Consider the following 17,292-nt stretch of genomic DNA (forward strand, 5'->3'; position numbering starts at 1 on the left):
AGGGCAACTCCTCCTAAACCGCTTGACTGATTTTGATAAAACTTCATAGGAAAGTAAGGCATTATATATAGATGTGCATGCAGGAATAAGGTTACAATCAGGGGACTGCAAAATGAGAAAGGTGGGGGAGTCTGGCTTGGTTTGTTATCAAAAAAATAAGTTTATTCCAAATTTATGCAAAAATTTTGTTCTCCGTCATACGATTAAAAAATATGATTCAATATTGCCACCATCCCTAAACAATGTGAGTTATAATTCAAATAAGACTTTTAACTCCGGCTGTTGCTGAAAAAATAAATTATTTTTGCATGTGGGCAAAAAAAATCCAACTCAACATAAAATTTGAGCCCCCCCCCCTTCCACCCCCAATTAGAAAATTGTCTGAGCCTTAATTTAATATTTAACAAATGAAATGCTTAGCAGGGCTAAGCTTGTGGAGACTGCTGAGGTTAAACCATGAAGAGTTGGGTCAAGTTCAAAGCTTGCTACAGATTTCAATTTTTAATGCAATTAGACAGTTGAGACAGGAAGAGAACTTGACCTAAATTAGCTATGTCTCTTTTTGGCCATTTATTCCTAAATAAGCATAACCCCCATAGTCAATCCAAGCCTTTCTTTTGAGATGGGGTATGCCACCTTGATGTACAATTTGTAAGATCCATTCATCTTTACTCAAGCTATTATCTGCAAAACAGGAAAAGATTTGTTTCTGGCCCCTCATTCACAATCAGTTCAAGTTAAAAACCCCAAAATCAATACTAGACTTTCATTTGTGATTTAATTTCCTTAAGGTCTATATACTTATACTCAAGTCATCAACATGAAATATCTACGACGACAGTGACGAAACTGACGACAGAGTGACACCATTATAGGACTGCAGATTTGTTTTAACCTATCTGGATCCATACCTGTTAGAATCTTAATATGTTTTTTGTTTGTTCATTTCTGTAATTTGTATAAATTTTGTGAATGCTTTATTTATGGTGTCAGTGGGAAGAGATTGACTGATTGATTTATTTATTGATTGATAACAGTTAATTATCTGTGTGAAAGCCAAGCAGAGATAATGTGGCATCATACCATTGTGTTGGAAATGCACAAGATTAACCACTCATGGGACAGCCTACAGGAAGTGGCCAAAGACAGGCAAAAGTGGCATGTCTTTGTTGTTGCCCAAACTTCCAGTTGGTGTACTGGGTAGTAAGTAAGAAACAGCTTTATACATGATCCTATCGTCACACTAAACAGTTCAATGTGCTAGGTCGTGGAATTACCATCCATCATTAAATCATTCACTGGTTTCCTAGAAATAAGCCAAAAAAATGTGTGTTTATTGTCACATCCTGAAAAAAATAGGGTCAACCGGCTGGTCATTGTTTTATCGCAATTTTGTACAACAATTGAGGAAACAGTTACGGACAGTAATTAAGAAGCAGCTGGATACTTTATTCTATGTTCACACCAATCTATTCAATGTGCTAGCTCATGGAAGTACCATCCATCATTAAATCAATTACTGGTTTCCAAGAGATAAGGCAAGCCTTACCTTGAACCATTGCCTTAATATCTGTATTTTCTGCTATTTTGGCAGATACAGAGAAGTAAAAAACAACCAATCCTTAAAAATGGTCCTATGATCACTCAAACTTGTTGACAAGGGAGGAAATTACAACTAGCCCCTGAAGACAAACAAAATGAGAGTTTTGTAGAATACATATTTATATTTTTACATCTTCTATTTGTACAAAATTAAAAGACAATTACACAAAAAATTATCAGATTTTCTTTAATTCAATAATTGTACCCCGGTAAGTAAATTTCTGGATACTTGGAAAATTCTGGAGCAATAACTCATCTCATTTATGATTATTGTGGAGTACAATGGCTTGATTTAAAATGTTTCACAGTAATAATGAATTGGAAGAAAACTTAATTGATACACCAAAATAGAGGTATAATTAAGTAATTGTCATATCGACTTTAAAACTTAAATTTCTTTTGCACTAAAATTACTTACAAAAAATTAAGTGGTAAATGTTGTTATAATATTGTAATAAAGTCTACAAAAACAAAACAAAAAAATCAAATAAAAAAAAACAATAAAAAATAAAACAACTACACGTAAGTCCCCAAAATGATAAAATCTTGATTAAAAGTTTTGTTTGTTACAATCATCAACTCCTACTAATGATGACTGATGGATAGCATTGACATGGTTTGGAAGCAAAATGGATTGTCTCCCTTAGAACTACAATGTCCATTACAATGTACTTAAAAATTACTTACATGTAGAATTTAAATTAATGGATTGTATCTCTTTTTGAACTTAATATATAAGTGTAAGTTTTTGTAAGAATCAGGCAAAATGGTTGTTAAAATCCCACCAATCTGACAATTTAATTTATGCTAGGATACTTTCTCTATATCATACCATAATTTGATCTTTGCATCTCTGGATTTGTCCAGAAATTTTTTCAAGAGAATGTTAGAAAAATGAAATTTTTGACAGAATTTGCTGCCCTTGAATTCTTCATTTTATGTGCATTTCAATGTGATTATACCTCGTGTTATCAAAATGATATGAAAAATTTTTACTTTTTTTCTTTGAATTTAGAGCAAATACATGTAGTCAAATTACACTAGCAAAACTGTTGGTTTTTTCATACCATGGTTCAACAACTGCCAAATTCTTACAGAGACTGACACTCGATACATACATTGCATAATTCTAAGAGAGATATCTCAATAAGAAAATAACAATTCTTTACATGTACTAAAAAAAAAACCTGTAAGCAAACCTCACTTAGTGATATCCTCCTGCCGCTTTCCTACCCAAAAAACCATATACATCTAGGATACCCCTTCAATGATTAAACAATTCAGATGCAAAAACTAAATAGGAGATTCAAAATAATATCAAGTAATGAATAATCTGCGGAAGTAACATCAAATTCAATTCAGCGATATCATAGAATTTGCAGATTAGGAAAGCCCTTCTCCCCCACCACTTATCCAGATAAATTTCGCATCAGGTAACCCCAAACGTCATTCAGTTAGGAAAAAAAATAGGAACTGCACAATGGCATCATAATACATGTATAAAGAATATGTGAAAGTTCCATCAAATTCCATTCAGGGGTTTCAGGGGAGTTGAAGGACGAACAAACACCATGATCACTAAACACCTGTACTGTACTTGTATCTACAGCTTTTCAAGATATGTGGATAGCTGAAGACACAATGGATTATACATGTACATATGAAAAAACCTTAGATAGCTACATGTAAGTTCAACATATATATAAATAAATTCTCACTAGACATTGTTCATCAAAAAAAAAATATTGGCTGAGCACATAATAGAAGACTCCATGAATTGTTAAAGTCTCTAGAAAATATCCAATGTTTAAAATGTCCATGTTGACTGCGTCCTTATGATGCATTCATATTCCACAGGCTATATTGAAATGTGTCACAACTTCTAAATAGAAGGTTTGTCGTTGATCATGTTAATATCCACATCGATCATGATCAATCATGATGGCCTCGTCCACATTGAAAAATCCAAATTCACCAAGTGTTTAAAATCCACTTCCACTGAGCCTTGTTCTTCTTGATAAATTAACATTGTCTTAGTCTATCATGAGAAAAATTCCAAATCATTCAACCATTAAAATACATGTACATGTACAATGTAATTTGAAATGGCAAGGCCTTAGAAAGTGTTACTACCGGTAGAAAAATACTAACTAGGTGTATTCATCACAGTAAAAAGCTTCACTGGCCTTGTTCATCATTTCACTTGAGTTTTCCTATTAAATTAACCTTCATTAGATCTGGACTAATTTAAGATGATTATAAAATTTAAGTGTTAACCTAAGGCCAAAAAATGTATGTTTACAGTCATACAAATACACATACTTTCATTTTGGCCTAAGCACAGTGGCAGATTCAGGGCATTGGGCCCCGCCCCTCCCCCCATTTGATTGAAATTTCTAATTTCTATATTTGGGCTTCAATGAGCAAATACTAGCCAAAATCACAATGGGAAACCCCCCCCCCCTTCCCCCATTTCATAATTTGTCTATCCCATTTTGCAAGTACATGAACATGACATAACAGAAAACAATACACACATACATATATTTACAAGTGACAAAAAAGATAAACAAATAATGTAAACAATTCCACGTGAACATGACATGTACATGTATGTATTGAAGTAATTTACATGTACATAATGTACTATAAACCTGGCAAGTATTGACAATATCTCATTGTATTTAAAATAAGTGAAGATAATTTCCAGTTAAGTCAGTATTCAAAAATATTTTACACCTCAAGAAAACAAAATTCAGAAAGATTTATACATGTACATAAGAAATGTATTTAAAATAATTTTACAGCCAAAGCAACAGACTTACATGTACATGTACAAAGAATCACATGATGCAGGAGTTGAAGTTGAAATGTCTGGTAAAACAATTCAAATCATGGATAAAAATAAAATACATGTATAGTACATGTATTTACATTACTACTTCTACAGTTTCTTTTTACATTTTTGAAAGTATGTTTTTGTTTTTTTTAGTCATAATTAAACAGAATACATACATGTACATGTAATCATGATATTCATGACTAAAATAAGTAATAACTATTTGTTTACACCATTTGATGTTGTACATGTAAGAAATATTTGTAAAACAATTATAGGAATTTCAAATTTTAAGAAAAAAATCAAAGTTAGAAACATGAAAATGATAAATACAACTATAAACAAAAACAATGAAGTGAAAAGATTTTCACTGATGACAAATCTAGATACATGTATTTGACAAACTTGATGAAGACCAACACTAATTTACAAAGAAATATATAATAATTTCCAAACAATCATTCATTATACTAAATAAACAAATTTTGTATAATTTTTAAAAGATTTTAATCAAGTCAATTATTACATTTATGTGAATAAAAAAGTAAAAAGTTCTGTTATTAAAGATTATTAACTAAGTCAGTAAATTAAAACATGTTTGTGACAAAAACTTCTTACAAAAAAAAAGAAAAATTTCTGATATTGTTATTAAAGATTTCTGATAAATTAAATCATTATAAATTAAACATATTTTATTTACCTTTAAATCTGAATTTGTTTATGTCACACAGAGTTTTTATTCCAAAAATTGTGTCGTCTGCTGTGATGTTTTTATTTGTTTCTATGTCTGTATTATCCATGGCTCCTTTTTCAGATAATTTGTGTAAGATTTCTTCTGATTCTTGAACTTCTCTCTCCATTTGTTTTGTTGCAATGAATGTTTCGAAATTTGATGCATGGTTCTTAATGAGTTCTTCCTGTTCCAATAATTCACCAAGTTTTCTTTTATTTGATTCCAGGATTTTTCTGGTGGCTTTGATTTCATTTATATTTTCATTTACAACTGACTCTAACTCTGATAGTGTTTTGTTTTCTAGTTTCTTAATTTGATCAATAAGACTTTGTGTTCTTTTTTTCACCTCTGTTGATAGTTTTTCCTTCTTTTTCTGTAGTTTTTTCACATTTTCTTCCCTATCAATGATTGCATTCAAGACAGCTTCATGATTTGTTTTTATATTGGTCCATAAATCCTCGAAAATTGCAGATGATTTTACTTCACGGATGACATCTTCTATTTCTAAAGTGTCTTTACACTTTTTATGGGACTTCAGTCGACACTTTTGACAAATAACAGAGTCATGAGATCTACCATTTGATGAGTTGTCATTATATTTGTCCATAAATCTTCAAAAACTGCTGATGATTTTACATTGTGGATCACATCATCTATGTGTAAAGTTTCTTCACATTTTTTATGAGATTCCAGCAAACATTTATGACAGATAGCACAATCATGAGACCTACAGTAAAATTGATATTTTTGTTTGTGTTCTTTGCAGTCGAGTTGAATTTTGTGGATAAAAGATGGAATTTTAGGTAATCTTCATAAGGTATGGTGCTGTGGTCCCTGGTTGCTTTTCGTACTCTGTGGTGCTCACTACATGTTGAACAGAGGGATTCCTCACATTGTGGACCCATACTTCAGGAGTGCTGGTCTTTTCTAGTAACAGACAGAAGCTGCAGCTTTCAGATGTCATAATTCTGTAATATAAACAGAGAATTAGATATTTAGATTAATACTCAAGGAGAAAACTCTAAAACGTCAGTTACACAGATTTGAGTTTTAATAACTTTCGAACGAGTTTAGACCTTATAAAACTAATTCTTAATGATGGCCCTAAATTATATATAAAAATCGTAGGTCTTAAAAAAGTTTTGAAATTAACAGTCAGTGTGTGGCAAATCATTGTATTAATATTAACTTACAGACATGAACCGTAGTCAGGGATACAAGTTAGCGGCGGTCCCAGACCTGTCAGATTGACGCAATCGGACTGTCAACGATGGGTGCTCTCAGGTCTCATTAATTAGAGACAAGAGGTGACAAGAAAAGTATAAAAAAAATAGGAAACGCGACAAGAAGTAGTGAAATAGAAGTTCTTTTTTTTTTTCATTAAAAGGAGAGAGAAAAAAAACATCAATATCGAAAAAAGTATGACAGTTGAATAAAATATTTCAACAAAAAAAAAATGGAATGGGAAATGGGTTGTTTGAATTTTTTTTTCAATAGATAAAAGTACCAGGGACATTTTTTTAATTAAAAAAAATAATAGAAAAAAATGATAAATTGAATAAGGCAACAGTCTTTACCATATAGATTTCCAACATATCTGACAGAAACCTAAATTTGACCCTTTCTCCTACATAAATCAACAACTTCCAAAATGTCTGTCTCATCGACAACTGACCCAAAATTTGGCCTTTTTCTCTTTAGTCAAAAACTTCCTAAATTTCTGTCAACCAAACGATACTTTTTTATATAATGACTGAAGCAAACATAGTTTAAGAGTTAAAAGTTATTTCAAACAGGCATAATTGAAAAAAATGGCAGGATATTATTTGTATTAAACTAAATGCAAGCTTGTTATCAACATGAGAATAATAAAAAAACAAACCTGTTTGTATGAACAATTAAATTTCATTGCATTGCTATTTACAAGATGATCCAAAGATTGTTGCGTGACAACCAACTATTTACAAAAAATGTATTACCCTAATTCCATCCACGTGCCACATCAATACAGATGATATATTACCTTATGTAAGTACAATCTGTGTTCATTCACCTTGAGTGGTCGAGTTACACACCTTTCTTGTATCAATGAACTGGCAAAAAATGGAACACACACTGTCATATATTCACTATATAACTTTTTTTCTAAATAATACAGAATATTTTCAACTTAATTCAATTTTTCATATTTTTTCATCAGATACTGATAGTATTTTGTTTTATTATAAAAATAAATTAATTTAGTTCTTCTAAAAAAACGAATATTGCCGTATCCGTTGATCTATCAATAGAGAACAAAACCCTTTTCCTTTACTCTTACCTCTGAATATTGTTTTCCAAATCATTATCTTTTGCCACTTTTTTTCAATTGTCATACAACATTTTATAAGTTTGCATATTTTATCGACACATTTAGACATCAAAATAAAATCTGATATGTATATGTCGAAACTGATTTTCTATTAAACATGAAATTACTATTATCAAAAATAAAAACTTTTTTTAACAAGAGAAATTGATTTTTTAACTGAAGAAAATGAATTTTTAATATTAAAAATCCAATTTCTAAAATTAAAAAATCAATTTCTAATATCAAAAAATCGATTTCTAATTTCAGAATATGATCTTTAATATAAAAAAATTCTACAATCATTTTTAATATTAAAAATCCATTTTCTAATATTCAAAAATGATCTTTTAATATATAAAATCATTTTATAATATTAGAAATCCGATTTCTAATTTGAAAAAAAAATGATTTTCTAATATTCGAAAACCATTTTCCAATATTAGAATATAAATTTTTAATACTAAAAATCTAAATTTCATTATCACTGTGTCACTTGTACGCATTTTCAATATTAGAAATTGTATTTTTAATATTAAAAGTTGATTTTTTTTTTCATCATTAGAAAATGATGTATAAAAATTGTCTGCTTTTGTTTTTGAAGATGTTCGTTGCATATTACTCTATTAATTTAGGGAAATATTGAAATTAACCAATATACAGTAAAGTGTCTCTCCTTGTCCTTCTACTAATGGCACACAAATTTAAAGAAAAATATAATATTATGGCTTTCTAATACATAATACATTTTTTTAAAAGTAGTATTCTAATGTCAAAGCCAGGATTGGCAGGAATAACTAAAAGATTTCATACATTAGCACAATCACAGTGTCCAGAAGTATTTACTTAAGTAACGTACACAAAAAACCAACCTACAATTACGAGAAATAGTTCTACTTATAAGGATTGAAATCTGATATACAGAAACTTATTTCACTTTGTGTGTCATGAGCTATATGCCCTCTCAATACATTAAAGGACAATCTGACCCAAGATTAGGATGAACCAATGTAACAAAATAGGCTCAATACCATCTAAATAATAAACAGCGCTAGTCCAGCACTGTGCCCCTCATCCCACTCTTAGCTCCTCATCCCAGTCAGGTTGTTTTTGCAATTCCAGGCAAATTACTAAATATATTTCAAAGAGAGGTACTAGTTAGGACACAATTCATTTTATACAAGGAAGATTTGTTCTCTCAAACATGAAATGATACTTTGAACTTGGTTTACAAAAGTACCTTATATATTCTTTTCTTTTTCATAACAACTCCTGTCATACTACTGACCAGAGTTAAAAGAAATGTTGTTTGTATTAAAGAGACAATTTGTAGTTGTGAATAAATACTAATATGAAATTGTGTGGGAATTGTGCCCTTTTTGAACTCAGTTTCCTGAAATACACAGCTGACACATTTTTAAGTGAAGCCGGTTCAATCCAATTATACAGCTAATGGTTCCCTAATTATTTTTATTTGCATAATAAAATCATAAAAATCTCCAATCTCAAACCTATTTCTTAAAATAGGTGGGTGTGGGGTATGGCGAACTGCAGAATGTAGTACTGGGGCTAAAGTAGGCCATGCCTGAAAAAACAAAACAAAAACAAAAACAAAAACAAAAAAAACAAAAACAAAAACAAAACAATAAAAAACCTAATTGATTTTAAAGTATTTTACGATTTAAAAAGTTTTGCAAAGGATTCCTCATGATAAAGCCAATCTGCATTTTTACAATCAGTTTTCTGAAACATATATCTCTTATTGTTTCCAAGTTATAAGGGGTCGGCCATTTATGAGGGTAAAGGGAGACAGGAAAAGAAGGCTGTCTTAAAATTCTCGGTTACCACAAGAATGGGTCTCCAAAAAATTAAGATAAGTTTATTTAGGGGAAGCTGTTTTCTGCCTTTTGAAGGGATCATTACAAGCTTTTGTCAATTATAAGATCAAAAAAGGGGTTAAAACTTCATCATATTATGGAAAAAAGGGACCTTGATTTGTTTCCTACGTAGTTAGAGCTATGTTTGAAATGGAAACTATCCCCCCACCCCAATATCAGGGTCACACCCAAAAAAAAGTAGAATCGGAGTCATAAGGTTCCAAGATTAAGGTATTGAAAAACACACTAAAAGCAGAAATTCTCTGTGCGGATATTGTTTCTAACCAAGATGTATCAATGGAACTGCAAATCCATATGTTTAAATTTTTTAAAAACTAACATGGTCTTCCTGACTTGCTCCAAGTCACAGGCAATTAATTCTATCAATGAACAGTTACTATCAAAATACAATATTGGTAATAACCGGTGTCATATGATATTTTGACCCCCGTAAAATATTGACCCCTGGGATAAAATATCATCTGATGTTAACCCCGGTGTCAATATATCGTATAAAATACTGACTCTCTGGGTTATTTTAACATACCCCTTATGATATTTTTACACCCATAGAGGGAGGTTAATCTATCACAGAAAGGGGGTTAAAATATCGCAGCAGGAGGGTAGGTTATCATAACAGGGGGTTAATTAATCGCATCAGGGGGTTAAAATATCACAACAGGGGGCTAATATATAGCAGCAGGGGGTTAAAATATCGCAGCAGAAGGGATAATTTATCGCATCAAGGGATTAAAATATCTGCCTTTCAGCCCTTGATTAAAAAAAATGGTGGGGCAAAAAACCTCAAAAACTATCTGACCATTTCCTTAGGAACAATTTGTAAAAACTTTAAAAAATATCATCTGAATCTTATTCAAATAAGCTCCCATGTTGAAGCGTGTCAAAACCAAATTATGTGCCCACACTTGTCCAAAGTTCACCAAGTTGCAGGTTTTATCATTCAGCACTTAGCCAAGCTATGTATTTGCATTTTGAGATAATCTGTTACATGCAAGAAAAAACAGATACTACATTGTAATACTGGTGTATCATAATATAACTGTTAATTCAGTTATATCAAGAGAAAATACAGGTCTCTTTAAAAAATATATTAACCCCTTGCTGCAATAAATTAACCCCCTGCTGCTATATATGAGCCCCCTGCTGTGATATTTTAACCCCCCTGCTGCGATAGCTTAAACTTATTGCTATATTTTAACCCCGCGCTGCAATAAATTAACCTCCTGTTTTGATATTTAACCCCCCTGTCGCAATATTTTAACCCCTTCCTGTGATGCAATAAATTAACCCCTTATGATATTTACCCCTCTATTTTATTCAACTTGTGATTGGGGGGTCAAAATATCGCAAGGGTTAAATATCATACTGGGGGAAGGCTAATTATCATAATGGAGGTATAAATTTCGCTATGATATTTTGACCCCGGAGTCAATATTTGGCTTTTGATAGAAGCAAAGATTGTGCTTCAACCGAACAGATGTCTAGATATTGTCAGGGGCGGATCCAGGATTTGAGTTTAGGGGGGCATTAATTGAATTAAATGCCATGCAAAGCAAGGCAAAAAATAATATTGGGTGAAACTTGTGGTAAAATTTTTTTGTCTTACAGATATAGGGTGGGGGTGTACATCCAGCATGCCAGTCCTTGGATCGGAATCTGATTGTTGTCGTTCCATGCTGCGCTTGGCAAATCTCTTATTATTCTGTTTTATTTTTGTATGAAGTATATAATATGGGATATAAAGACACATTGGACGTATTATTATCAGCTTCAGTAAATACCCTTATTTGTCATTTAGTTTATTTGGTTCTTTTCAAGCAAAGAAAGATAACTCATATTTTCAACTTTGTCTTTTTTCAAAACTGATTAGAATAATAAAAAAACTGTAGATAAATAAATATTTATAGCCCACAAATTGTAATGAAGAAATTTATATGTCCAAATGCAGTATAATGATAATGCATCATTAGTTAGAAATATATATGAACTGTAACGACTGTGTATAAATGCGATCTAATGCTTATATACACTGAGCTGCACTTAAAAAATGGAATATTTATCCATCCACATTGTATTATGCGATGCTATTGAATGAAATTTTTTTGTCTTACAGATATAGGGTGGAGGTGTACGTCCGGCATGCCAGTCCTTGAATCGGCATCTGATTGTTGTCGTTCCATGCTGCGCTTGGCAAATCTCTTATTATTCTGTTTTATTTTTGTATGAAGTATATAATATGGTATAAAAAGACACAATGGACGTATTATTATCAAATACAGTAAATATCCTTATTTATCATTTAGTTTGAATCAAGTTTATTTGGATTTTTTTTCAAGCAAAGAAAGATAACTCATATTTTCAATCTTTTCTTTTTTCAAAACTGATTAGAATAAAACAAATAACTGTCTGTAGATAAATAAATATTTATAGCCTACAAATTGTAATGTAGAAAATTATTTCAAATTTATATGTCCAAATGCAGTACAATGATAATGCATCATTAGTTATAAATATATATAAACTGTAACGACTGTGAATGTGATGTAATGTTTATATACGCCGAGCTGCACTAAAAATGAAATATTTATCTACCCACGTTGTATTAAGCGATGACAAATAAATGATAATTAAAGACAGAGACTTAAGTATACAATATGTATATTATACATCTCTGTCAAAGACTATAACCAACACAAAAAGTTTTTTTTAATAATTTGAACCTTGACATAGTTTGAGCAGAAATTCATCAAATTTTGTACGAAAAATGGAGGATGATACAATGAATTCAAGTAAAGCCAAATGAGAATAGATCATACTCTTAACTGTCCGGTATTCCCAAATATTGGCACTTAGTTAACTTCTTTGAACGTCAGTTTTCGGAAAACGCCCCGTTGTTATCTTTTTACTTCCTGGTACATGCTACAAGATTAGTTCACCTTTATAAGTGGTATTATTTACATAAAGTTAAACGATGGCTTACAGGCACCTGAAAAAGTGAAAACAACAAAGAAATGGCATTTATGGAGTTCTTCCAAAAGACCTACATTTCACAATTACTGTAAATATGACCATGATTGCCTTGTTATATAGGTCAGAGTAACCGAGTCTATCATACTCTATGTAAATTGTTGAAATTATCGTCTGCCGTAGAACCTCACTGCACTTATTGAACTTTTACATTGGAAAACACTTACATATCAAGACAATTGCGGTTCTACTTAAGAACACTACAAAACAAAATAACTAATCTAGCACGTCGTTATCAAGCCTGGTAAGGGGATCAAGGAGTTTTTTCAAGTTGAATTCTTGTAAAACGCGAAACGAAGTCGAAACGAAACAAATTGAAACGAAATAAATCTAAATGAATCGAAGGAAATCGAGACGAAATGAAATCACAACCATAAATCGAAATAGTATTGTCCATTGATGTAGACAAGTTTATAACAAATGTTTTAACAAATGATAACTTCCATCATTAACTATTGATTTTCGTGCAGTTTTTATGCAGACTACGTAAAGTACCATAGGAGGCTTCTTTGTATAAATACTTCCACACTACCTCTTCAAAACTCTATAACACCCGTATGATTGGGTACAAGATTGATCTGAATCTGAATTAAAAGATCCTTCAAACCCTATTGGTGCAATAAATTCTAACAATTCACAAATAACTTTATCATTATATTCTTTATTATTATCTCTAAAACGTAGTACATAAACTAGAGGATGCCCGATTGAGCAGAGTGTGAAAACAGTACTAATTACATAAACTAGAGGATCTCCGATTGAGCAGAGTGTGGACACAGTACTAATTACATAAACTAGAGGATGTCCGATTGAGCAGTGTGTTGACACAGTACTAATTACATATACTAGAGGATATCCGATTGAGCAGAGTGTGGACACAGTACTAATGACATAAACTAGAGGATGTCCGATTGAGCAGAGTGTAGACACAGTACTAATTACATAAACTAGAGGACGCCCGATTGAGCAGAGTGTGGACTCGGTACTTATTTGACGAATCCATACAAAATGAACAATCGTTGTAAAGGATCTACGTAATGATCATCTATCATACATCAATGGTGTACAGTTTTGTTCAAATTGCTTTAATGGTTTAAGAAGAGTTAACCATTAACCTCTCAGGACTTGCTTTTATTTTGAATTGGATTTTTTTATTGCGCGCACAGCGCAATAATATGTACGTTTTTTATGCAAATGATGTAACCGAATTATTTTATTTCTTTTTTTATTCACATTACTTATTTTTAACTATTCCTTACCAAATTATCTTTTCTCCAAAGTCAGGATCGGAATAAATTTAACAACCAAAGAAAAAACTAAGCCCCCTTCCATACCGGAAGTTACACGTAAATGATAGGTTCCTAAGCAAAGTTTCATTTCCTCATGCCAATTCACTCTTTTCTGAAAAAAGTTTCATCTGGCACTAAGAAACTGTTTTATTAGTCCCAGGTTTAATTTGACTCAGGGGTATGGGAGGCGCTGATGTCTTACGACGACGACGATGAGGACACCGATAAACGCAAAGAGACTAAGACTTTAAAACTTGATGTGGCCCGTTCAGAAAGAAAAAAAAACAAACTCCATTAAAATACACTTGCAATAAACAATTTTACTAATCCAGACATGCGCTGCGTCAATGACGTATTTTTGCAGCGGTCGATTAATTCAAGATTAGCAGTTGTCTCTACCTGAAAGCCTGGTGCTATCAGCTGGTTATCCCGAGGCTTCGCCAAAGGTTTCACTCCATGGCCAGTGGGCAGCAAGAGAGTAAACTTGATTTTTATTTTATCAGGAATTCTGCACGTCATATGGGGCTTTTTGGTCTGGTTTTAGGGTGTTAATGTTTTTTTCATTGTTGAAGTCCTTCATACAACATCTAGACGCAGATGAGGCATTAAGCGGTTGTTTTCAATGTATCGTGTGAGTGTTTTTTTAGACGCAAATTCACTCCGCAGTTGCCCTTTTATAAGCTATACAAAAATGTGAGCAACCTCCAAACTGGGACTTCTTCGCTCGTAATCGTTCACATGTTATGGTTGAATCGGCAAGAAAAGTTAAAAGGGGGCTTTCTAGCATTCTACCCTATCATTCTGCGAAATTTCCTGTAAGTTATCACGGAATTACGCCCAATAATGCTTTCAAGTAGGTTATCAAATTGGTGAGTTGCTAACTCGAAAACTAAATTTTTATCTAGCTCAAAATCGAACTTGCACGTATTGTATTTTTGCTGTTAACAACTGTACAAAGTTTTGTTTATGAAATGGGGAGACGAAAAGAAGGTCAAACGGGCACTCAACTGAATTTAAATGCATATTAAAAGGTTTAGGATGCGTTTATCCGAACTGTGCATTTTATCATACAATGTAATAAAAGAAAGACAACCACATGTATGCTATAAGCTTTTCAGACTTGGTACAACATTTTTCAGTTCATGTTCAAGCTTATATTTGTTTTACATACGCCGGTAAGTAAGATGCATCCATTGAAATACTACAAATATTCATCAGTAGTCCTACTACTATTTTTTGTCACAGTATTTTGTTAAAATAAGTTTGACATCCTGAGTCATTTATTCCTTATTTTTTTAACATACATACTGTACACGGTTCTTAAACAATAATCGCATATTTTACTTTAGTATGCGTATGTATGTTAACAACAACAACTATTTTGCCTGTGTAATCATTTTATAAAATATACACAATCATATATGTGAATATTTTCTCCAGTGGTATGGCGATGCATAGGAAATGGAAGGTACATTCGTGTCTATTTATTTCATTCAAAGTTTACTATACCCCAGCTCTCATAGTAATTTTCATCACTGATGCGTAACCATCTGGACTATTTGTTCAATACGTCATTTCACACCTGTAGAATTTCTTATACATGGAAATTAATCCTCTTAGATTCAATCACATGTCAACTCCCGTTGCCTTATTTTTGTTTACATTATCTTTATTTATAAATGTATATATTTTTTTTTCATTTGCCTTGTTCACCATTTATTTGATTTTCAGTTTTTCTGTTTATATGTTACTCAAGATGAAATGCATTTATTAATGCACATATTGTTGTTGCCCGGTCTGCTCTTACTCCATTCCGTTCTACTCACCCGGTGTGACTTAGATTGAATGGGTATCGGTATTGATCAATACCGAGTAAGAGTGGTTCGTTTTATTGTCACGTTTTCTAAGAAAAAAAAACGATTATCATTCTTTGAAGTCTGTTGTATCAACTTAATAGTCCTTTCTAAAGATAAAAAACGTGCCGTTACTTTTAGCGTCTTGATCAACTCCGTGTTTACTAACAAACAAAACTTTACTGAATTTCTCAGTCCATCTTCAGTGCCTATTACTAATAAGTCCCCATGTAAGGATAGGCCTAAATTATCCATATTTTTTTATGTTAATCGTCGTTCTCATTCTTCTTATATTGTCTGGAATTGAACCTAACCCCGGACCTTTAAATGACACTATATCCAGTGTAAGCTCGGAAAATTCTGATGATGTCTCTAATTTTAACAAATTATTTCGATCATCTCTCTAGTTCGTACATCTTAACGTGTAAAGTATTTATCAAAAACTTGATATTACTGAGGAAGAATATAATGATTCCGATATTTTAGCGTTCATTGAGTCCTGTTTAAATAGTAACCAATCAGATGATTCTGTTAAAATTAAAAATTATCACGGCCCATTCCGGCTCAATCGAGGACCTGCTAAGGCAGGTGGAGGTGTTATTGTAGTTGTTGTATATGTTAAAAATAATATTAACGCCGTAGAAGTGATCTAAAATTGACGGACTAGAAGGATTATGGATTGAACTTCATTTGAATGGTAAACAGATTTTATTTGGAACATTTTACATACCCCCAAATAGTTCACAAGAGACTTGGTCAAAACTCTAACATAGCATTGATTCAGCCTTAAATACGAATAATAATTATATCGTCATCACTGGTGATTTCAATGAAAACCAGTTAAACTGTAATCATAACTCAAAAATTAAGCAACTTTTGAATCAGTTCTCTTTAAATCAATTAATTGATGAACCAACACATTTTACCGAAAACTCTTCCTCTATTCTAGACTTAATAATGACAAACAACACGAACCCAATTGCGTATAGCGGAGTCGGTCCTTCTCTATAGGAACAAATTCGTTTTCATTGTCCTATTATGGCATTTCTAAATTTACCAAAAATAATTGTAGAACATTTAAAAGTAAAATATGGCTATACGATCGTGCAGATTATGATTCTTATAGAAATGATCTCCGGGATGTCAACTGGGACTTGATTACAAATAATGAAAATATCGATCAAATCACTGAAAATCTTACATCAGCTATACTAGATGCTGCAGATAAAAATATTCCAAATAAAGTTGTAACAATACGTAATTCTCAACCACCCTGGTTGTCAAATGAAATTAAGAGATCGGTCAGGGAAAAAATCGTATTCATAGACATGCAAAAAAATATAATAATGCTTCAGATTGGGAAAAATTTAGGAAAATTAGAAACAAAGTTACTCGACAGGTTAAAACGTCCAAAGAAGAATATAAACAGTCTCTTATTAACAAAATTTTTAACAGTAACTCATGTAGTAGTAACTGGTGGAAAATTATTAGAAGTTTTAGTGGTTTGAAAAAAAACCAAGATAATAGCATTCCTCCTTTGTTAAAAGGAGATCACTTTATTTTTAATGATACTGATAAGGCTAAAGAATTCAATTTATTTTTCTCAGCACAGTCTAACAGATGAAACCAACGCCAATTTGCCCAATACTCAGGTCCATGTACAAGTTACACTTTCACAACTATCTCTAAATGAAACTGAAATAG

General features: G+C 31.9%; 1 protein-coding gene across 6 annotated transcripts in view; it reads right to left on the minus strand.

Moving 5' to 3' along the window:
• Positions 1-1,003: 1,003 nt before the first annotated feature.
• LOC148600562 (uncharacterized) overlaps positions 1,004-17,292 on the minus strand; it is a 28,273-nt gene continuing 11,984 nt past the window's right edge. Inside the window, exons 1-5 of one of the 6 annotated variants that reach the window (XM_088558613.1) lie at positions 12,614-12,807; positions 12,236-12,338; positions 7,198-7,267; positions 5,142-6,142; positions 1,004-1,306 (exon numbers count right to left, since the gene is read on the minus strand). In XM_088558613.1, coding sequence (XP_088414739.1) covers positions 1,296-1,306; positions 5,142-5,781 — 651 coding nt within the window. In that variant the 5' untranslated portion in view covers positions 5,782-6,142; positions 7,198-7,267; positions 12,236-12,338; positions 12,614-12,807 and the 3' untranslated portion in view covers positions 1,004-1,295. Of the gene's footprint in view, positions 1,307-2,038; positions 3,641-5,141; positions 6,143-6,367; positions 6,468-7,197; positions 7,268-12,235; positions 12,808-17,292 lie in introns of those variants that run through there. The other 5 variants (XM_088558614.1, XM_088558612.1, XM_088558617.1 and 2 more) reach the window with 5 other exon arrangements.

Source organism: Perna viridis, chromosome 13 (genome assembly GCF_037379345.1).
Source record: "Perna viridis isolate PV_CMFRI_1.1 ecotype Kerala chromosome 13, ASM3737934v1, whole genome shotgun sequence".
NCBI classification, from domain to species: Eukaryota; Metazoa; Mollusca; class Bivalvia; order Mytilida; family Mytilidae; genus Perna; species Perna viridis.